General features: G+C 41.2%; 1 protein-coding gene across 2 annotated transcripts in view; it reads left to right on the forward strand.

Annotated features, from left to right (window-relative positions):
- Nucleotides 1–1,098: 1,098 nt before the first annotated feature.
- DHX15 (DEAH-box helicase 15) overlaps nucleotides 1,099–23,901 on the forward strand; it is a 66,667-nt gene continuing 43,864 nt past the window's right edge. The window contains exons 1-5 of one of the 2 annotated variants that reach the window (XR_007773561.1): nucleotides 1,099–1,293; nucleotides 6,489–6,837; nucleotides 13,466–13,659; nucleotides 16,316–16,475; nucleotides 16,900–17,118. Coding sequence is in view for 1 of the 2 variants with exons in the window: in XM_050947580.1 (XP_050803537.1) it covers nucleotides 1,223–1,293; nucleotides 6,489–6,837; nucleotides 13,466–13,659; nucleotides 16,316–16,475; nucleotides 16,900–17,118 (993 nt within the window). In the remaining variant the exon portion in view is untranslated. The remainder of the gene's footprint in view (nucleotides 1,294–6,488; nucleotides 6,838–13,465; nucleotides 13,660–16,315; nucleotides 16,476–16,899; nucleotides 17,119–23,901) is intronic. The other variant, XM_050947580.1, reaches the window with a different exon arrangement.

Below are 23,901 nucleotides of genomic sequence, written 5' to 3' on the forward strand. Positions count from 1 at the left end.
GTTCCAGTGGTAGCCGTGTTAGTCTACATCAGCAAAAAAACCAAGCAGGAGTCCTTGTGGCACCTTAGATACTAACAAATTTATTTGGGCATAAGCTTTCATAGGCTAGAACCCACTTCATCAGATGTATGATGAAGTGGGTTCTAGCCCATGAAACCTTCTGCCCAAATAAATTTGTCTCTAAGGTGCCACAAGGACTCATTTTCTTTGTTTTATGATCCTTGTAAGATGTGTTCCTAATTTTTGGGATGTCTCAGTAGAGATACTTTCTACTATGATGCGTTCTCAAGTCTTTCCTGCTCTCATTGACATTAGCTGAAATGCCTAGCATGATAGAGCTGTGTACGCAGGCCTACATTGGGGCTTGAGTTGCTCTAAGCTGGGGTTCTGACGGGTGGACAGCTCTGACCCCACTCTTACAAAGATTTAAACAGGTGAGCGATCCCATGCCCTGTAAAGTTATGATGGACACATGTAACAAGTCTGTAGGATTGGGTCTTCGTTTGTGGAGCAAGGCTATGTCAGCCATCATAGCAAGTCACAAGGTCATGTCAGAAAAGTGATGGCACTGGCACACCACAGTCATTGTGGGAAAGCATTGCCCATTGGTGCTGAAGGGGTGGAGCCGCTGAGATGTTCCCCAGACCCAGTTGTGGGTCTGGGCCATGTGCTGTTATAAGCAGGCTGCTCCTGGAAACGCTGCAGGGGGGCACTACCAGCTGTAGTCACAGTCTGGTCCCTAGTCAGGGCACCGTGTCCCTGGGGCGTGGGGAGCTGGTCCTGCTTTGGGCCATGGGGCAGTGCCAGGCTGTTCAGTGCACACCGACCCTGACAGGCCCGCTTGCCCAGCACTGGCTTTTTCTGCCTGTGAGCGCCATGGCAGAGCGCTCTGGCCTCACCCCTTTCCCCGCTCGCACCGCCGCACGCTGTTGCCCCCGCTCCGCTCCGCTGGTGGCAATGGGGTTCCCGCAGAGCGATCCGCAGGCCGGACCCGGACGCGCGGGGGAAAGGTTCCCAGCCGGACCCGGACTGCTTGCACCGCTTCCCCCTCTTCGAAGCCGCTCGTTCAGTGTCTCGCGCGGAGCGGGGCTTCCTTCCGGCCGCCATTTTAGTTGCTGTTCCTGGCCTCGCGGCGCTGCCGCCGCTGCTGCTGCCCGAGGAGCGGAGAGCGCGGAGCCGCCGTCCCCGTCCCCGCCCGAAGCCCCCCGCTGCCGCTGGCACGATGTCCAAACGCCATCGCCTAGACCTGGGGGACGACTACACCTCCAGCAAGAAGCGCGCCATGGCTGACGGGTGAGGGACGCCGGGGCCTGGCCGCGCGGCCTGCGGGCGGGGGCCGGTCACTCTCGCTCTCGGAGCGGCTCCCACCTAGTCCGCTTTGTACCCTCGGCGCCAATCTCGGTCCCGGCTGTCGTGGGTCTGGCCGGGGGGAGGGGATCGGTGGGGCTAGGACCCGCTTGGGGTCGGCACACAAGCTGCATGGCGAATCCCTGGGGCAGGCACGTCTCCTCGTCCGTTTGGGGGGTGGGGCGGCCCAAGAGCCCGGTGATCCTCTGAGTCTAGAGAGGGCTCCGTCCGTCCCCTCCAAGAGCCGGAAGCCCCGGTGCGGGGCGCCGGGCGAGCTGGGTGGGAGCGGCAGGGAGTCGGCCCTTGCGCCTTTCCTTGCAGAAATCCTAAATCCTGGCCGGGGCGGGCTCCGATTTCCAGCAGAAGGGTTCGTGTATCCGTGTGAACGGTGACCCCATCCGTTCTCCCGTCACCTGGCTCCTCGGGTCACTCTGAGTTACCGCCGCAGCCCCTCATCTCTCGGTGAGATACCCCCGAGAACCTGGGTCCCAGCGCAGCGCTGATCGGGGATCACTATTTCTAAACTCGTGTCCTCAACACTCCGACATGGCCTAGGCTGATCATCTTTCCTCCGTAATTTAGAGCGATCTCGGCAACTTCTGTCTGCAGCTTTGCAAACTGCTGTTTACGAGTGACAGCTATGATTAACGAAACTGAAGGTGGCAGGGGGAGGGGTACGACAAAGATATTCTTTTGTTTGTGTTCTGTGCATCTTTCAGCATATTGTGTGTAGTCAGTTTCACTGTTTCCCCTGTGTGATCGATCATTCCTCTTTGTGTGAGATTTTCCACAGGTGAACAGAAGAGGGGAAAGCATTCCCCCCCCCCAATGTAAAATCACAAACACTGGAAGAGATGGTAGGAGATGCAGGAATGAATTTAATTTCATATAATTTATTTTTGTTTTAAACTTAGACTGAAAATTGATGGGTGGAAGGATGTTAAACAAAAGTTTACAGTGGGTCCTTAAATTAGTTTACGTTTTGGTTGAAGCATTTGCCTTCTGAAATTTAAAATAGTGTTCTATAGATTTTTCTTGGTTGTGTGTAGACAACAGTAAAAGTTAAATGGAATAATTGAAAATGATGGAGGACTAATAGGAATAGCCATACTGGGTCAGATCACTGCTCCATCTAATCCAGTCTCTTCTCTGTGAAAGTGGTTAGTAATGGAAGCTTCAGAGAAAGATGCAAGAAATGCCAAAGTAGACACTTACGGAATAGTTTTCTTTTTAGGGAGAATTTTGTCCTAATAAATGTCAGTTGGTAACTGGTATATGCACTGAAGCATGAGGGCACATAGTCCTTATTTAGAAAAAAGTTATTACCTTATCTAATGCTTTTGTGGGTGGTCTCATTCATAACAGTCTGATCTTAGTGGTAGGCTTATTTTTCAAAAAGAAGGTGTGAAAAGTTTCTCATTGTCACGGGATCTCCTTCTGATTCCAGACTCTTCCTCCAATCAAATATCTATATTTTGCCAGGTGTAGTTTGCTTTTTTCCAAATTGAGAAAATGCATAAAAAAATGTCAGTCTCTCTGTCTGTTTGTATAGGTTCTGATCTCACTACTAATAGAAACATGTTCAGAGTTCAGTATGTGCAAATCTCATTAAACATGCTATTCTAGACAGATCATTAACTGTTTTTAAAAGTCCAAACTACTTCTGCAGCATCCCAATAGACTTCTCCCCTACAATTGAATACATTGCTGTAAAGCCTGAAAACAAATCTCTTTCCAATTGTAACTAAGGATACTTTTCCTGGCTAGTGTGGGGGCATAAGAAGATATTACTTTCAGCAAAATGTAAGCTTTCATTTAAAAATTAAGTTTTAAGCTCTTGCTGTATTTGTTATTGGTGTTACATTAGTGCACAGGGGCTTCAGTCACATCAGACCCTCATTGTGGTGGTGATGTTCAAACAGATAGCATGAGACAGGTGCTGGCTCCCTGATGCATCTTCTTAAAGCTCGTTGCAGGATTAGTGCGTGAATTAAGATAAAATGGAACAAATTTTTAAAACCAGTGGCACTGCAGAGGGAGAGTGAGGGTAACAGTGACACAAAATATTGTAGATTTTAGGTCTCTTTTAAAGATAGATAAACAACATATTGATGGTGTCATTAATTCTTTCTGGTCACCTCTAGAGCCATACAATCAACTGAGGATCTAGATATGGTAAATTAGAGATCTTATGGGCCTTTTCTCACAAGAGCAAGGAGTATTGGCCTTTGCTCAGTTACTCAGCCACTTCTTAAAACAATCTTGGGCTTAGAATTTGTAAAATACAAAACTACTATGTGCTAACTTTAGCTGGTTGCAACTTCATTTTTTTTTTGTAGGTAGAAGCTCCCATGCCTATTGGTTAGTTTGTATGTTAAAAGGAGGCATGGCCAGCAGCAGCCTAGGATGCATATGAGATGCTATGGGGGGAAGTAATTGGCCATGAGCTCTCTTCAGGAACTCTGCCTATTCTTATTTCCCTGAATAGTATGAGGCAGCTTGGTGCCCAATAGGAAGAGTTTCTCTTGCCCCCCAAATGGAGAGGGAGACTAAGAAGAGTTCCTAAAGAGATCAGTTGGCCATTTATTTTTAGGTGAGATTATTAGGAATTTTTTGTTGTTGTGCCATTTGAAGTTTGTGAATTGAAATTCAAAGGATATGAAGTTGAGGGAATCCTCAGCTTGCAAGCCAAAAGGTCACTAGTTATTCTTTGATTTTTACATATGTAAGTATAACAATTGTTTATCTGCAGTTGCTGTGCTGTTTTGAGGCAGTTTGATTTGTATCAACAGCATACTAGAAATTCTGTAGAAAAGTTAGGGTACTTGTACATTTTTAAAAAAGACACAATTCCTATTTAAAATGTTTTAATTTTGTAAATACCTTATTTACAGCTCTTATGACCAAATGGATAGGCTAAATTATCTCTCTTGCAGCAAGAGACAATGCTGTTACCTTGAGGTACTAAACTTCAGTTTGCTGGTAAATCTTTTCCAGGAACAAGTGTATCACATATACTACCTCCAACTACAGTTGACTTGTTTCAAAAGTATCCTCTGGTTTTAGGTGCTCAGTTTTAGATCTAAGGCTTAATTTTAGAAAGCATCGAACACCCACAACTTCAACTGAAACTAATTGAATCAGTGCTATGTAACTTTGAGTGTGTGTCTACGCTACAGGACGTATGTCAGCATAGCTATGCCAGCATAGTCACCTAGTGTAGATGCAGTGTATGCAGGCAGACAGAATTATCTTGCTGGCATAGTAACACCTCACCAAACAGATGTTAGCTAAACCAGCAGAAGCACTCTTTTGTTGGCATAGTTGCATATACACCGAGGGTTTTGTCGGCATAGCTGTGTTGGCTCGGGGATGTGATTTCCCTCTCCCCACTCCTAACCACCATAGCTGTGACAAGATAACCCTGTACTGTAGTCCAGGCCTGAAAACCAGACATTAGGTATTTAAAAAGATCAGCTCACAAAACTGGTGGTTGCTGTTGAAAATAGCAAAGATTTTTAAAGGGAAGGGGTACATATGTGGAAAATCACTAAATTTCTTAACTTATGTTACAAATGCCCTCTTGGTAGTTCAGTATTGTCTTTTTCAACAATCTTGTTTTTCCCAGTTTATTTTTGTTCTCATCTTGGGCAGTGGAAACATGCTTGGATCCCAGTCCTTCAGATACTATAATACGTGTTTAACTTTATTCACTGTGAGTAGTCCCATTGACTTCAGTGTGATGATTCTCAGTGCAGAGTTAAGCATGAGCATACATCCCCCTCCCCCCCCCCCACAAAAAAAAAGTTTGGGACCTTTGTTTTACTTGTGTTTAGTTAGTTTCTCATGTATTTCAACATTTGGGTGCCACTAGCACAATCCTGCAAAAGGTTTGGTTGCAAACATCCCAGGAAGTTTTTTAGTTTAAAGGAATACTGTCAAATTAAATCACACTTCCGGCTGAAAATTTTCACCTGTTACAGTAATCCTAAGTGGTGTTTGTCACTGAAAGATGATGAAAACTTTTCCAATTTTTTTTGTTTGACAGATCTTTGTGGATAGTCAGTTTCTCTATTTCCACTGTATAGTCCATTTCCCCTTTTGTTTGTGTGGGTTTCTCATGGGGTAACGAGGTGAGGAAAAAAAAATTAGAAGGAAATTGGATTGTAAAATCACAAAAATTACCAGTGTGATTCAAGGCCAGGTGTAGTATATGAAACTACTTTTTATACTCTCCTCCCCCCCCTCCCCCAGAAGGACTATATTTTAAATTGACCATGTTTCTTCCACAAAAAAACTGTTTCTGGTGATTTGGGTAGGGGAGTTAGGAGAAACATTTTTATTGGTCTATGGTCCTTGTTCTTGTGAAATCTAAACCTGAGGCCAAATTAAATTTGATACCCACTTGAAGGCGACTTGTAAAACTAAAAGGCAGATTGCGCTTACTCCATATATTTGATCTGAATATTCCCTCCAGCCTGATTGAGATTAAATTAAGAGGGAACTACCAGTTAAAATTAAAGGGAATTTATCATACAGTTTAGGCTCCAAATTTGATATGCCATAGTGCATTTTGTACCCCAGTTTCTCTGTCTTTAGAAAACAAATGCTTTTACCCTGGTTTCTCTACCATTATTACTAGGAAGCTTAATTATGTCTATTTATAAAGTTTGTTTTGTGTGTGTGTAGGTGTATGTATCTGTATGTGTGTATTATCTCCAGCACTCATGAGCAGTAAGTGTTTTTGTAGTTTTTGCGTAACTAATATGGCATATGCATCAGACATGAAATTCGGTCTTTGTAATGACACAAGCAAGTAAACAGTGATATTTTTCCTTCTCTGCAGTACACTTAAGTGAAGCTGCTTGCAAAACTGTTTAAAATATTTATTGTGCATTCAGTTTGCATGAGCTGCATAATATATTTCACAGTGAAACATTAGTTTAATATTTTCTTTGGTTCTTTTGTTTTAGATTCACTCCTATTTCTTACTTTTAAAACTACTCAGTGTAAGAAAAATGAAGAGTTTAGGTTCTTTTCATCTAGTTTTCTTGACACTTCCTACATTCATAGGAGATATTCTGTCTTTAAGTATTTACTTCAACTTCTGTATTTTTGCTGTGTTCTGGAAATCCTTTTAGGAAGGATCGAGATCGTGACCGAGATCGTGAAGATCGTTCTAAAGACCGTGAGAGGGATCGTGACAGAGAGAGAGATCGTGACAGAGAGAGAGACAAGGAAAAAGATTTCCGTCCTTCATCTAATTCTATGCTTCTTGTTGGTGGTGGATTACCACCTTTAAAACCAGCAATACTTCCACAGGGTATTAATCCATTCACAAACCTACCACATACACCTCGATACTATGAAATCCTAAAGAAACGGCTTCAGCTCCCTGTCTGGGAGTATAAGGAAAGATTTACGGATATCCTGATTAGGAACCAGTCTTTTGTGCTGGTTGGAGAGACCGGGTCTGGTAAAACAACACAGGTGAGTTCTTATTCACTTGATGCTTCCTGCTTAAAGTTTAAGATTTTGTTACAGGATGGAGTGTTTATATCCTTTTTTCTTTTTTTGGATTTCTATGATAAATTGGTTAGTATTAATTTTATTTCAGTGTCTTAGTGACACATCTCAAGTCTTACCCTCTTGAGCAATACTTTGTTTAATGAACTTTTCAGTTGCTTAATGCCTAAAACATTGATCTCTATTTTACACATTATAATTTTAATTTTAAGATGCTAGTCCAGCTAATGGGTGAAAACTAAAGGAAAAGCATTTCTGAAAAATGTGTGTACTGCTTTTTTTATGGCACTGAGTGATCTTGAGTTGATTTTAATCAGAAAATTGACATACAAAAATCTGATGTCTCAATAGTACTTGAATATCCTGTTGTACGCTAAAAGATACGTTTAACATCAACGCTTATGAAGGAGAGAAATTTACACTTTAATAATAGTGAAACAGTGCTACAGAGATTAGGTCATTTACCCATGTCTTCACAGCTAGTCTGTGTTAGGGCCAGAATTAGAACTCATTTCCTGACTGCTGTCACTGGGCTATGCTCATCAAAGAAACTGAAGCTCAAATGTTCCATACTCAGGTCCAAAGAGAACGACATTATATATTTTCTCTTTAACTAGTGGTGGTACTTGTTGTTATACTACTTCTGTAGGTTGCTGACTCCTTCAGAGGACAGTGGGATGCCCTTCTGTATTCTAGGTGGAAATCTCCCTGGGTTAGATTTGTACTGAATACATAGCTTTCTAAAGCTACTGGTGCATTGAACAATGTGGTATAAGTCTGGAAAACGATGAGGACATAGGTACAAGATGCCCCTCTCACTGCAGGTTTCTGGAACCAATTGTTTGTCAGTGGAAGAAGGCATGGTAACATACCTCAGTGGTATTACATAATTATTATTATTTTAAGTACTTCAGCTGAAGTCAGCACTTTGTGCAATAGGTTATCTAAGGCAACTCTGAATGTACAAGTCCTTTGGCAAAGAGACGTGTTCTTAAAGTCCATTAAAGAAATCAGTCACTTGAATATATGAAAGTCCATCCTGGATACTAACTGCACCCTCTGAGAATTCGTCTGCAGTGGTATAAGGTGGCTTGTATCCTTCATACGAATGGCTTAAACCTCCAGTATTCTTGGTTACAAAGTAGGTCACGTGGGGTAAAATTTTCAGAACTGACTGGGGGACTTAATTAAGTCTTAGGCCATGTTGATGATTTCTTGGAGGACAGATTGGTTTTGTACATAGCAAGAACCAATTCAAGGTTGGCAGTGGTGTTCACAGAGCAGCTGCAGATGGTGTGCTTCTTCTGGGCTCGAGAAATGAACACTGATTTATGGGATTACATGGTAATGCAGGTTTGGGATGATGCACATCCAAAAGTCTTACAACCACTGCTCAAGACCAAATTCCTGGATATGTGTGCTTAGCTCACCCTAGTCTTGCAGTGCCAGGACAACAAAGTGAGAGCTGCACTGACAGTGGATAAGAGAGTGGCAGTTGCACTGTAGAAACTTGCAACGCTGAGTCATTATTGGTCAGTGGGAAATCATTTTGGAGTTGGAAAATCCGCTGCAGGGGTTGTTGTCATGCAAGCGTGTACGGCTGTTAATTGTCTCCTGCTATGCTGGACTGTGTGCACGACACAATGGATGGATTTGCAGCAATGGGGTTCCTGAACTGCAATGGAGTAACAGACAGTACGCACATCTGTACTTTGGTACCAGACCACCTTGCCACAGAGTACACCATTAGAAAGGGCTGTGGTTATGCAAGCATAGATGGATCGCTGGACCCATTTCACCGACATCAGTGTTGGCTGGTCAGGCAAGGTGCAGCATGATGCTCGCATCTTTAAAAACAGAGGATTGTTCAGAAAGCTGCAGGCAGGGACTTTCTTTCCTGACTAGCGGATTATGACTGGAAATGTTGAAATCCCAGTAGTGATCCTAGGGGACCTAGCCTACCCCTTGCTCCCCGGCTTATGAAGCTAGACACCAGCCATTGTAACTGCATCAAGGAAAGAGTCAGCTACCAGCTCAGCAGGTACAGAATTACAGTTGAATGTGCTTATGGTAGATTGAGGGGATGGTGGTGGTGTTTACTCACAAGATTGTATCTCAGTGAAACGTCATCTCAGTGCTTATAGCTGCCTGCTCTTCCTTGGATAGTATCTGTTAAACAAAGGGGGAAAAGTTGCTGCCATGGTGGAGGTGGAGTGCCTGTCTGCTGAATTTGAACAGCCAGACACAAGGATTATTAGAAGAGCTTAATGTCAAGCTGTGCAGCTCAGAGGCTTTGAAAAGAGCACTTTAACAGTGAGCCACAGTAATGCATTGTGGTGAACTATGCCTTACCTCGCCCTGCTGTTTTGGTGCTTGGTGTACACCTATGAATACAACACTGTCAGTGCACCTATTAATTTCACAGTGCTTGGTGTACATTTGATTATTGTTTTTCACTGATCCTATGAGTTGTGGGTCACTGTATGTACAGTGACAGGTGGGTACTTTCAGAACTGCTTGGCACTGCAGCATATGTTGTGAACTAATAAAGGTTAATTCTTTTCCAAACAACAGAATTTTATTCAGTAACAAAGCTAGTGCAAAGAAAAATCTGTGCAATTTAAAAGCAAATACATTTAATTTAATTTAATGGAACAGAACTTAACAAAGGGAAAGAACATGTATGTCCATTTTACCTGCACAAACAGCAACTATGGCATTCAGAGGTGTATTTGAAGCATGATTGTCCTTAATGTCCCCCAGAGAGGAGTGGTAGGGCTAGGGATGTGGCTCTTGACACCATGTGGAACGTTGAGGGGGAGATGTAGAGAGGTGCTGTAATGGAGTTCTCCATGGACTGCAATGAGAGGCGAGCCCAGGATCTTTGAACCTGTAGATCCACAAGAGTCTGTAACATCTGTGTTTGCTGCCGGAGAAGCCCCATAGTGTGCTGGAACTCCTTTTCCTGCTGGGATTTGTGGATTGTTCTCCTCTCCACTCTTTCCTTCTCCAATCTGTCTGCAATGTTCACCTTCCAGGCCGTTTGCTCGCGGTCTTGGTACATCATTGGCTTGCAGGATGTCATTGAAAATGTCATCTCAAGTTTTCTTCTTTCTCCTCCTTATCTGGCTCAGGCATTCCATGGGTTTGGGGAGAGAACCCCCTTCAGGCTGCACTGGCAGCAGCTACGATTAAAGCACACAGAGGTACTGTTGTCGGTATAGTCACAATAGAAGGTGCATGTTAAGATTGAGAACTCTCTTCCCTTGCTCTGTTAAAGTTTATTAAACAAGTTATGCTTATTGACACCACTGTCGATAAGTGATTGAATCTTTGCTGAAAGTGTAAAACTCAAGTCCACGTTAACCGTGGAACTGTAGTTGGCACTTCCATAATGCTCTTAAATTTTCCTAGTGTAGACTGAACCATAGAGATAGTAGCTGCTCCAGTTAGGAGTCTCACCACACAGAACAGAGAACTACTCAACATAAACTCAGTGATGCCACCGCCCTGCGCATGGTTTATGAGAATTGAGGCCGAATGTGTGGGGTTTCCGAGCGCTTGTGTCAACAATCCACAAGAAAGGAATTACAGGTGAAAACCTGGTTCCATTGACATCAGTTGTAGTTTTCCACTGACTTCCATGAGGCCAGGATTTCACCCTGTAAACTTTTAAGCAGTGAAAGATTCTTTTACTACTAAAAAAACCAATTTAAATACTTTAAACAGTACGAGTGTTCTTTTCCCTACCCTGTGCCAAGAAAAATTACAAGAACAACAAAAAGGAACTCTTGGCTTGATTACATTATTCATTTGACTTAATCTGTTTAAGAACTCTACTGAATGTTCATTTAGTTATTATTTTGGCCTGTCACAAATGTATCCAACATAGACTATTATCTCAGCAGCCCCTTGTTACCAGGTTCATGTGGTGGTTTTTGTGTTAGAAAATCTCTACCCTCCATTAGAAAGCCCCTCTGTGTCAAGGGACTTGCAAAGCTAATGAAAGCTCTTCCTGATCCATTTGATATCTGTGAAATAGCTTTCTCACAAGGAAAGTCCATTTTCCTGGTGGCAGTAATTTTGGCTCCTGCAGTGACTTCAGATTCTTACCGATCCACATGATGCTAAGTTTTATAAGGACCGTGTGATGCTATAGATTTATTCTAAATTCCTACCAGGGATGATGACTGAATTCCACTTTATTGTGAAAGAGTCATCTTTCTTTGTGCTGGTGAGGTCTTTCTTTGTAAACTTGATGTAAAGAGATCTTTTGGTTTTTATGTGAATCAGATTAAAGCCCTTAAAGTCCACCCAACTTTTTTAATTTAACACCATTATAGTAGATTCTGTTACCAGGAAAACCATTTCTAAATGGCTGTCTAATTATATTTCTCACTGTTGTAGTCTGGCAAGCCTGCTGTTTTAAGGTCATGTCGAGACTTATTCTGTTTGTAGGGGTGATTCTTCAGCAACTAACCTCAGACTTGCATTTTTACTGGTGTCTTGTAAAGTGGCCTCATTTCTCCTCTTCACATGTGTGAAACACTTGTGTGCATGTTTCTACTCAGATAATCTGCACTTGGATTCCTATGTTACAGAACCTATTCTTTTGCCTGTCTTGTCCAAGCTTTTCTGCTCCTTAGGGTTCTTGTCTGTTCAGATGTCTGTTATCCCTGTTTTGGTAATTTTTAGTAGGTACACTAGACCTCTTGTATTTTTCATATTTGTAAGAAGGGTACTTTAATCCTAAAAACATGTTGCTTTTTCAGTATGTCTTTGTGTTTGCCTCCTGTTGCAGTTCGTGGATTTTTCTATTGCATTTGTGATCTTGGCCCTTTTCAGTTTCTTCCACTAGCAATCTGTAGAATAACATTTTTGAAGAAAAAATACTTTCTTGTATTAAGAGAAACTTACATGGATTAAATCATTCATCCTCTGTGTTTAGTGGGATTCTGTAGTTTTGTTTGTATCTTTCTCTTTTTGCACTTTGTTTTAGCTCTTAATCTAGGAGTATTCTGAAAGGAAATTACTAGGGGCCTGGTTACATGGACATTAATGTTATGGGAGTTCTGCTTGACCTCTGGACCCATGACTGGTTATCCTTGGAGATGTCTTCAGAGAATGTGATTTACTGAACCTCTCATCAAATTAAGAGTGTAATCCAAGTATATTTCATTCACTATCTTCTGCATGCCAGATTGCCAGAGGTGCAGATTTTTCTTTCTGTATTAAGAATGAAGTTTAGACTGTAAATGGGGTGGGGGGAGGGGGGCTAAATCTCCTGTCATTGGATCAGTAAATTGCTTATTAGGCAAACAAAATGAACACATTCTGGTCCCATTGGTAGTACCAGAAATTCATATCTATTTAGTAATAGTTAGATTCTCTTCCTGTTTCTTTAGGAACTCTAACCAGATGGAGATTCCAGACTTTTTTTTTTTTTTTTACTTCTCACTATGATATTTTGAGGTATTTTCTGGTTCAGCCAAATTTTTAATGCTTGGGGTTTTTTTTGGTTGTTTTTCAGGGAACTTCATCAGTAATAAATAATTGTAAAGTGTGCTTTATAACATATTGAAACAATTTTATAGCAGTTTTCAAGGGTATGTCTACCATGTGGCCTCCGCCCATGCTTCTATATGTGTGTTTGCCCAAACCACCCCATTCACATACACAGCACTCAAGCAGGTGCTTATCTGTATTTTGAATCCATACTTGCTTGCAGGCTGGGGGTTTGTTTTAAGGCCTGAGCTGTGCTTTATCTCTTGCTGAACCCACCCTCTTTTCAGTGAGGACATAGGCAAGACTCAGTCCTCCAGTCCTTTTCTAAAGTTACCCCACAAGGTCTGACAAGTTTTCTCATAATTGACTGAAGAAGAATCTTAGTATTTCAGCACACAGAATCATGGGATATGGCCCCAGAGACATCTGAGTGAGTTTGGGCAGAAATAGCAAGGGCACAGTAACACAGGTAGAGCTTTACTCTTGGAGCTGTAATTTTCTGGCCAAGGTAGACTAATCCGAATGCTCATACCCAGCTAACTGCAGTATAGACACACCCTAATATGTATATATTAAGGCTTCATGAAACTTCATATGAGTTCACTTTTCTTAGATGCCAGTGGAGCGTCAACACTTGTACTAAACTGAGGTCATCTGACAGTTGCTTAAATGTACTGCCAACCAATACATTTTCTCACTAATTTGAAAAATGGCAGGTTTTGTGAAAACTATTTACTACTTAATTGTGAAATAATTCATCATTTTGAATTAAGTGTACTTCTCATTTGTTTGACAGCCTCACATCTATTTTTGATCCAAGTTATTGGTAAATTGATTCAGGAAATATAAATTCCACTTATTCTTCTCATAATTTGCTTTTTTTCAAAAAATAGCGATAAGCCAGCTGACTCCTTGCTTTCGTCAAAAGCAAGAAAAAATCTTGCCGTCAGTTTTTAATTGAAGTTATAAGCTGTAAAACTGGACTTTTATCTTTAGATATCACCTGCTGCAACAACTACAGAATAAATTGTGTTGTATCTGACTGGGCATTTACAGTGTAATTAAATTGCAAATTTGTTCTTGACAGATCCCTCAGTGGTGTGTTGACTACATGCGATCTTTACCTGGACCTAAGAGAGGTGTAGCTTGTACCCAGCCTAGGAGAGTAGCTGCAATGAGTGTGGCACAACGAGTTGCTGATGAAATGGATGTGATGTTGGGCCAGGAAGTAGGTTACTCTATTCGATTTGAAGACTGCAGTAGCGCAAAAACAATTCTGAAGTAAGTATTGTAACAGTCAGCAAAAAGTGGACAATTGCCTATTTTGGGTAGCAGGGCCAAAAGTTTTGGTTGGGAGTCTGGAGGTAGCAAGGTTGTGAGAGAGGAGAATGGGGAAAATCTGTGGGGACAGAGGGCTGTGCCCACAAGGAGTAGGGGAAAAGTGGGATTTAAGCTCGGGGGGACCTACAGATTTGGTGGAGGAGAAGTGAAATGTGGAAGTAATTTGTCTTTCAAAAATCCTATTGTATCCTAGTGATTAATTGTATACGAATGAATTGTGTGAGGTTCGTTAGAACAGATGCTGTCTGGAGCTACTCTCCCAGCCCAGGCCCTCCCAGTACAAACTCTGGGTTGTTCTCCTACTGTGGGTCACAGGAAGAGTCCCAGTCCCTGCTTAGTTTTCCAGCCAAGACATAATGCCCATAAAACCATCTTCTGCATGCCCACTGACTCCTCTCTCCTCTCCTCTCCTCGGTTTCTGTATGTACATCTTGTAGAGGGGCAACTTCGGAGTTGAGGGGAATGAGCGATCATAAAAAGGGGAGCAAGGTGATAAAGTGAGATGCCTGTACTGAGACATTGGTGCATTGAGGGCTCCTTCTACACTGCTGCATGGCCTCGGTGGTGCACTGAGGTTGTAGTAGTGGAGCCCCAAAAGTGCTGGTGTACTTAAACAGACACTGGGTTTTCCCTCACCTAGTCCTCCTGTGCAGATTTGGAGTCCCTCCCCCTGGGTTCATGGATATGCTTGCTAACCTCCAATCTCCTACAAGTCCCTCATCAGTTATGCTTCCTGGCTCACCATGGGCATGTGCAGTGATCGGTTGGTCAGTCAAGGAAGTAGACTGGTGTCATAAGGAAATAAAAGCTGACCATCTGAGCAGTTCTGTCTGTTAATTACGGTAAGATTCAGCTTACTTGAATAATGAGAAACCAATCTATATATTTCAAAATGCACTTGTGACTATGACACCTTGAGAAAATATATGGAATCCAGAATTGTTAGCTTGAGCAGGTGTGTAAAGCACTGGATGAGGCCCACTTATTATCTTTGTGTGAGTTACATGGCACATTCAGTTAGTTCATTACCAAAACAACCCAGAGTATTTCCAGATATGAGCAGTGTGATTCCAATGTGTATCAAAGCAAATGTCAAAAATTTTCTCAAAAGAGACCTTCCCACCAAAGAATAGCCAATAGCCCACGTAGAATGTGGGAAACCAGGCAGAGGGGGACTTGAACCCAGGTCTTCCACGTTCCAGGGGTGTGCCTTAATCATGAGGCTATAGACCCAGCCTTTTTCTCTCTTTCTCCTGTTGGAGCTGTTCAATTTTGTATAAAAATTCATTGAGCCAGATAGAGAGATGATAGCATGGTGGTTAGTGCCCTCATTTACGATGTGGGATATGCAGGTTTAAGTCATTGTTACAAACTTCATTAAAAGCTGTAATATCCACTGTTCATTTCTGGAAATACTCTGGGTTGGTTTGGTAATGAACTAACTGAATGTGCCATGTAACTCACACAAAGATAATAAGTGGGCCTCATCCAGTGCTTTACGCACCTGCTCAAGCTAACAATTCTGGATTCCATATATTTTCTCAAGATGTCATAGTCACAAGTGCATTTTGAAATATATAGATTGGTTTCTCATTATTCAAGTAAGCTGAATCTTACCGTAATTAACGGAGCCCTCAATGCACCAGTGTCTCAGTACAGGGATTCAAGTCCCCCTCTGCCTGGTTTCCCACATTCTACGTGGGCTATTGGCTATTCTTTGGTGGGAAGGTCTCTTTTGCGAAAATTTTTGACGTTTGCTTTGATACACGTTGGAATCACACTGTTCATATCTGGAAATACTCTGGGTTGTTTTGGTAATGAAGTGGGCCTCATCCAGTGCTTTACACACCTGCTCAAGCTAACAATTCTGGATTCCATATATTTTCTCCATATGATTTCTTTGTTGAGTTGGAAGAAAAAAATACTTTTTTTTTCTTTTTTTTTAAATCTAAATATGTTAAAGTCTAAATATATGCCTATGCTAAAACCTGTGATGGTAGAATGAAGCATAAATTTGTTTTTAGACTCTGGTCGTTATGTTAACATTCTTACTGGGTTTCAGAGGGGTAGCCGTGTTAGTCTGTATCAGCAAAAAAAAAAAACAACCGAGGAGTCTTTGTGGCACCTTAGAGACTAACAAATTTATTTGGGCATAAGCTTTCGTGGGCTACAGCCCACTTCATCAGATGCATGGTGTGAAAAATACAGTAGGCTGGTGTATATATTACAGCACATGAAAAGATGGGAGTTGCCTTAGCAAGTGGGGGGTCTGTGCTAACGAGGCCAATTCAAACAGGGTGGAAGTAGCCTATTCTTGACAAGAAGGGGTGAATATCAGAGGGAAAATTACTTTTTGTAGTGACCCAGCCACTCCCAGTCTTTATTCAGGCCTAATTTGATTGTGTCAAGTTTGCAAATTAATTCCGGTTCTGCAGTTTCCCATTGAAGTCTGTTTTTGAAGTTTTTTTTGTTGAAGTATGGACAAAAAAGGGATGGGTAAGATAGAAACTGTGAGTCAGTGAGAAGGAATTATGGAAGTTTCTACACAGATGATACTTCAATATTAATTTGGAAAATTGAAAATATTGTTTTTCAGGTATATGACTGATGGTATGTTACTTCGTGAAGCTATGAATGACCCTTTGCTGGAGCGTTATGGTGTTATAATTCTTGACGAGGCCCATGAAAGAACATTGGCTACTGATATTTTGATGGGAGTTCTGAAAGAGGTTGTAAGGCAAAGATCTGACTTGAAGGTTAGTAGCAATTATGCTTTGTAGAAGCCAGTACATAGTCAGGAAACACAGAAGTGTTAAAAAATTCTCAGTATGGATTTCACTATGCTTACCAATAGATTTGCTAATAAGGGTCATATTTACCTTCTGATACATATATAACTTCTGATCTCTTTAGTGGAAGCCATGTGAATATAAAAGCAGTTTGTTATAAAACTGTTTTCCTAACGTTTCTTTCAACATATTAAACAAAAGAGAACTTCTAAAACAAATGTTTTGAGTTGAGCAGACCACTAAAGCAAGGAAATTTTGAATGAAATCTTAAATTTGATCTTTTAATTATACATTTTAAGTTTAGTTTCTCACTGTCTGTGTATTAAGTATAACATTCTGTAGGTTCTTGATGTTAACTTTGGAGTAATTCTGTTTTCCCTCTAATTTACAGGTTATAGTTATGAGTGCTACTCTAGATGCTGGCAAGTTCCAGATTTATTTTGATAATTGTCCTCTTCTAACTATCCCTGGTCGTACCCATCCTGTGGAGATTTTCTATACTCCAGAGCCAGAGAGGGATTACCTTGAGGCGGCCATTCGAACAGTAATACAGATTCACATGTGTGAAGAGGAGGAAGGAGATCTTCTGCTCTTTCTTACTGGACAAGAGGTATCTTTTGTATTCATCATTGTAGGGCTAGATTCAGAAGCTTATACATGTTAAGGGTTTTAGTTCTGCATTCATGTTTTATTCCCTGACTTTCAAATGTGGAATTGATTAAATAAGGAAACTGATTTTGGGGAGTGAGACAGGAGATAAATGTTGGGCTGACTCTATATGATATGAAAGATTTTTGTTAAAAGAAAATTGCTAAGATATTTTCAGGGCCAAGCTTTTCTACATAGAAATCTAAAATTAGGTTCCTAGGCTCATATTTATGACCTAAGTAACTTGAAATTGAAAGGTGCTAAGCACCCAGTAGCTCTCATTAACTTGAATGGGAGCCTCTGGGTATTCTGCACTTTTGAAAATCAGATTGACTATTTATGTTTCTAGATCCATTTTTTGGAACTTAAATTTTATATTCTTATGTTAAAAAAAAACAAAAAAAGGTTCTTATAGTTACAGAAATGTGCATGTATTTGTGATATTTAATTTTTGAAGTAGCTTTGAGAAATAGGTGGGGATATCTTTATAACTGTAAGTAACCAGAATGGTATTTCTGAGGAAATTGTCACTCTACTGATACTTTGGAGCATGAGCTTTCAGACAGAGTAGGACTGAAAATACAGAAAATATTTCAGTATATATGAAGTGAGGATTTAGGGTTTTTCAGACTCTTAAAATTTTATCTTCTCTTGTTTAAACTTAAGTGTTTTTCCAACATCCTTTTGTGCCAGCCAGGATGGTGGGTGTAAGTGTCCCTCCCTGTAACTAAGAAATGGGGGATGAGGAGAGGAGATGAAAGCTATGTTCTGAAAGTGGCTGGCCAGATGAATGTACTCAAAATCTTGTGATCTGCAGGGGGTGAGATAGTGTTCTTGCTGGTTGAACTGGGTTTTTTGGTATCTATTGGAACATTACCTAGGGTAGAGTCTCCACTGCTAAACATCTGTGTCCCCTCAATTCTCCAACCTGGGATGCCTTTTACAGTGCTTTGGTGTAAGAGTAATCACTTCTGGTCTGCTGTCGCATAGCCCCCACCATGTAAATTACTCCCAGCTATACAGTATGAGCGCTATAGCCAGACACTCCTAAATTACACTGCAGAGCAACACTTGCAAATTCCCAGCCCCAGACATTCCCCCAGAAATGTGCATCTTGTGCTGCCCAGCACCCTCCTGGAGAATACAAGCTTATATAAAGTCTGTCATTTCTTCAGTAGAAAACAATATACTCAAATTCTGTTATCACAAATGAAGCTTCCTCAACACGTCAATCTAAATGCACACTGGTTTAGATAAAACAAGTTTTTTAACTACAGAAAGATAGATTTTTTTTTTCAGTGATTACGAGTCGATGGGGCATAAAAGTCAGAATTGATTATAAAGAAATAAAAAGGTAAAACACAGCTAATATCTAATTTAACAAGCTAAATAAATCAAAAGGTTTCTCACCACCTTTCAGCAGTCTTATGAGTTGAATTTCTTATGAGTAGGACTCTTCCTCCAGTTCACTGTTACTTTCCTTGTCCGTCAGGTGGTAGTGATGCTGTGGGCAGAAAGAGTGGGACAAGTATTTTTGAGGTGTCTGTTCTCCTTTCTTATAGTTCTTTTTCTTTGAAAATCATCTCCAGCTGAGGTTCAGGAGACACTCTGTGGAGATGGGAACCTCCAGCAGTTTCTTTGCCAAGATGTAAATTTCTCGCTCACACCTTTTCCTGCCCAAGAATGACCAGTTGACCAAGTGATAGTCCATTTTATCTTGTTGACCCCTGACTGAGGTCTGGCTTTTTGTTTCTGAAGGAGTGGGGTGTGGCTGTTTTTGCAGACTTGGAATATGTCTCGGTCATATCCTACAGTAGAATTTTATAATTTTACATTCCATGTTGCCACTCAGGTTTTACCAGAACAAAACTCAGCAAATTGAGTTTTCAGATGATACTTCACAAAGCATACATTGTGCCAAATTTATCATAGTCTTGTAGAAGGGGTGAACATAAAGATACAGACATTTGCAGAAGCTTCTCCAAAAAGGTGATCTCCAAAAGTTTTTGTTTTTTTCATTAGCAATTTGCATTATGACTGATCAGGAAGACTAGTGGAAATCTAGTGAAATGGCAACATGAAGAGAGTGAAAGCCGATTGAGAGGGAATCGAATTCTTATATTAACACTTTTAACATCTTTAACTTAACTGATTCAATATCTTTGGTAAAGGAAGCCTTTATTATAGGTTCAGTACATTTGCCCAATTAATGTGTTACAGCTTACAAAAAGTATCCCGGAAACCTCCGAGAGCCTTTTGGCAATATCAGGGGAAGAGTAAACTTGACATTCCTGATATGAGGTAAAACCAGGCAGAAAAAAAATGAAGTACAAAAATTGAAGGTTGCTTTGTACATCATAAAGAAACCAAAAAAGGGCTGAAGCTCAGCTTTAGAAAGTGAATTGTAGGTTTGCCACTAAGGCGGTGTTCTGAATGTTCCAGGGCCTCAGTTTAGACAGCTGTTAAATCAGCCTATGTAGCCAGGGCGTGGGTGAGATGACTGCAGAAGCTGGAGTCTGAGGATGCTGTAGATCAGTGATTCTCAACCTATGGTCTGCAAAAAAACTTACTGAAGAGAATTCAACTATATATACAGACAGTAGATTTACAAAGGGGTATGCACCTCTGTTTGAAATTTACAAAGGGATCCGCAAATGAAAAAAGGTTGATAACCCTACTGGAGATCACTTGATAAACGTAGGAGCCGTACCATAAGTGCTACCCTCAGATAATGTTCCCTCTATTTTTTTTGCGTCCAAGTGCGGAATTAATTTTATGTGCACCAATATGGAGGTGATGTGTGGCAGAGGTGGGGGCCGAGGGGTTCGGAGTGTGGAGGGGGCTCAGGGCAGGGGCAGAGGGTTGGAGCGCAGGAGGGGGCTCAGGGCTGGGGGTGTGGGTTCTGGGATAGGGCTGGGGATGAGGGGTTAAGGGTGGAGGCTGCCCCAGGGCTGTGATGGGGAAAGAGGACTCCCCCAAACCCCCTCTCACCGCTGCAGCCCGGGGTTGGGGAACAGGCACCTCTCCCCGGCCACAGCAGCTCTGGGGCTGGGGGAGAAGCCACCCAGCTTAGAGGGAATTTAGCCCTGAGACAGGAACCTGGGCATGTAACCTGGTATAACTTGAAGTGTCCAAGTTTGTGGGGATTTTTTTTGTTGGTTTGTTTTTAATTTCATGCTAATCTCTGCCTTGGATCTTGACTCCCTTCTCTGGCTGCCATCTTCTGAAGAGGCCCTGCGTCTCATGATTTGGACAGCATGGTTGAGTTTCTCTGTACTGCTGACATACAGGACATTTACTTTCTTACATTCCTTCACTGGATCCACCATAAGTCCCTTTGGGGTGGTTCAGCCACCACTATACCTGTTCCCAGTGTGGTTCTTACTGTGGTGTTCTCCAGTTTGGGAGCTCCTACTGACAATTGCTCTATCGGTTGTAGAAATCAGCTCCAAGTTGATGACTTTGGGAATGTGAAACTTTTTCCTCAAGGCTTAACATTAACAAGCTACCTAATTGACTAAGGTTCTGTTGGTTTTCTTAATAAAAGAAAAGCAATTTTCTGCTGTGTGAGGGAGATGTGATGCCTCTGTCAGCCCTAAGTTATTTTTTCTGATCTGTATCTATCTGTTTACATGTCCTGTTTTCCCTTCTCATGTTTCTTCCCCTTCCCTGTGAGCAATATTTTCTTTTTTAGGATGATTAGCCAGTGAAAATTGTAGGTCATCACCAATGTATTTGGTGGATTCTGGTGCTTTACCACAAAAACATTTAAATGAATTTCTTGTGATATATCTGGCTGGCATACTTCCCTAACTGGAAGTTTCCTGCCCCCACACTGCATGTGTCTGATACTGTTTCACTAGCCTGCTCAGAGCAGTGAGGTATTCTAGGCATATGAAATCTTGGAGGGACTGGTCAATAGGTGCAGAAATATTCATTGCATAAAATGACACATGATGGGGGGAAGCTGGTATAGAGCCAAGCAGAAGAATCTCCATCCTCCTTTGATAGCCAGCACTTGGGAAGTTGATATGCCCTCAGAAAGCAGGTTCCTAAAAGAGCCTCTAACTAGTTGCTCAGCAAACCCTCATTGGATGCAGAGAGGGTATTGTGTAGTTGCTCTGACAGACTTCCTTTCCTCATAGGCTTTGCTCTCAAGTTACTGAAAGACAATGAACTCTTCAAGCTTATGCTCACCATCCCAGTGGTGGGTTCGCTTTGCTTTGCATCATAAGTAGCAAGACTTGACCTGACAGTCATGGAATAATAAAAGTATCCAGCTCAGAAGTGGCTTTGCACACTTTGGAAAAGTCCCACTTCCATGTTTAACTTCTTTGGTAGGATATAAATTATTCTCAGTTGCTCTTAATCTTCCCGTTATTGGTTAGTTTATTGAAAGAGCTGATTTCCCAAAACTCAGGAAAATTGATTGGGAAGAAGAATTTAAGACAAAAAAATGTAATAAGAACTCCCAGTTCTTTATTAGATGTCCAAAATGCTAAGATTCCATAATCAAAAAAGAGGGCAACTAACAGCCCATCCTTGTTCAGATGGAAAAAGGGGAAGTAGATAGCAGGCAGTATAAATTAGAAGCTATCAAATGTAGAAAATTGATAAGGGCAGCTAAAGACATCAAGGAAAAATCCTTGGCTGGCAGGATTAAGGACAATTAGGCAATCCAGGGAATTTCTAGAAGACTTGAAGAATGCTAGCATTGTGCTGTGCCAGTATTAAAAAAGGGCAAACGAGATGACTTGGGTAAGTATAGGGTGGTTGGCCTGATATGAACCCTAGGCAAAATAATGAAAAAAATTATAATATGTTTTAATTAACAAAGACCTAAAAGGTAGGTGTACAATTAATGCCACTCAGCAAGATTTTATGGCAAATAGGTCTTGTATCTCTTGTATAAAAAACAGTTTTGATAGATTGATAAGGTTTACTGTATAGATGTAACATACTTAGACTTTTGTAAGGCATTTGACTTAGTACTGCATGATATTCTGATTAAAAAATTAGCACTATGGCACATTTTAAATGGATTAAGAACTGATTAACACAGATCTCAAAAGTTGTCCTGGGGGAGAATCATTGAGTGGAAGTGCTTTTAGTTTCACAGGAATCATTACTGGCCTCATTCCTATTTAGTGCTTTCATCAATGATCTGGAAGTAAATATAAAATCACTGTTGATAAAAATTTGTAGATGACCCAAAGATTGGTAGAGTAGTAAATAATGATGAAGCCAGTTCAGACAGAGCAGTCTGGATCACTTGGTAATTTGGGCCCAGTCACATAAAATGTGTTTTAATACAGCCAGATGCTAAATTATACACCTCTACCTCTATATAATACGAATTCGGATATAACGTGGTAAAGCAGTGCTCGGGGGTGGGGGCGGGGGGGGGCAGCTGTGCACTCCAGTGGATCACAGCAAGTTCGATATAACGTGGTAAGATTTTTTGGCTCCCGAGGACAGTGTTATATCGAGGCAGAGGTGTATTTTTAGGAACAAGGAATGTACACCACATATGCAAAATAGGGCACTGTATCCTGAAAAACAGTGACTCTGAAAAGGATTTACAGGTCATAGTGGGCAAACAACTGAACATGAGCTCCCATTGCGATGCAAGAGCTAATGCAGTCCTTCCTTGTATTAATGAAAGTAGTGACTAGAGATGGGGAGGTGATTTTTACCTTGCATATGGTGTTGGTGAGACAGATATTAGGATACTGCATACAGTTCTGGGCTCAACATTTTAAAAAGGATTGTGGTAGAACTGCATAGAGTGCAGAAAAGAGCTACAAAAATGTTTCAAAGGTTAGAGAAAATGCCTCCCAGTGAGAGACTAAAAGAACATCTTATTTTTGTTTGATCAAAAAAGAATTGAGAGATGACTTGATTAGTGTATAGGTACCTTCTCGAATATAGGAAAATACTGGCTGCTGACAGGTTCTTTAATTTAGCAGAGAAAGACATAATAAGAACCAGTGACTAAAAGCTGAAGCTGGACAAATTCAGATTAGAAATCACTTTTAGTTTAAGAGTGAGGTTATTAACTGTTAGAACAGACTACTGAGGGAAGTAGTGGTTTCTCCATCTCTTAATGTGTTCAAAACTGGATGTCTTTCTGGAAGGTCTGCTTAGTCAGATGCAAGTTAATGGATTCAATAAAGGGGTAACTGGGTAAAATAATCTGGTATGGAAAAGATCAGACTAGATTATTTGATTTGCCCCTTCTGGTCTTAAAAACTATATATCTGTTGTTTCGGTATGAATGGATCCTTGGGAAGGAATTGAATGAGATTAAGGTATTGGCCTTGCATACTAACTCAGCAGGGGTATTCCTTTTCTCAGCTTAGTGAAAGATAGTAGGGACAAAAAGGCATAAGTTGAAGTGGAGACAGCATTAGTCAGTGTGTTCAAGTGTGAAAAGGAAATGTCAGGACAAGAGTCTTCTCTGTTCACACATGAATGTTCTGACATAAATCACTTGGTCTTAGGCCAGGAAAAATTCCTGAATGCCTAAACATATGGGGAGAAGTTCACCCTGATTGTTGACACAGCAATCCTTAATTGCATTCAAGTGCTGAGCCTTGTTTCTGTGGTTGCCATGATAGTCTCCCCCTCCCACATGCACCTTCCCACACAGGAGAGGGGTGGGTTTCTTTTTTTTTTTTCTGAGCCAGTATTCTGGATATCTCCTGCATTAATACAGCTCAATGGCTCGATAGCCTATTAGTCA

Source organism: Gopherus flavomarginatus, chromosome 3 (genome assembly GCF_025201925.1).
Source record: "Gopherus flavomarginatus isolate rGopFla2 chromosome 3, rGopFla2.mat.asm, whole genome shotgun sequence".
Taxonomy (NCBI): domain Eukaryota; kingdom Metazoa; phylum Chordata; order Testudines; family Testudinidae; genus Gopherus; species Gopherus flavomarginatus.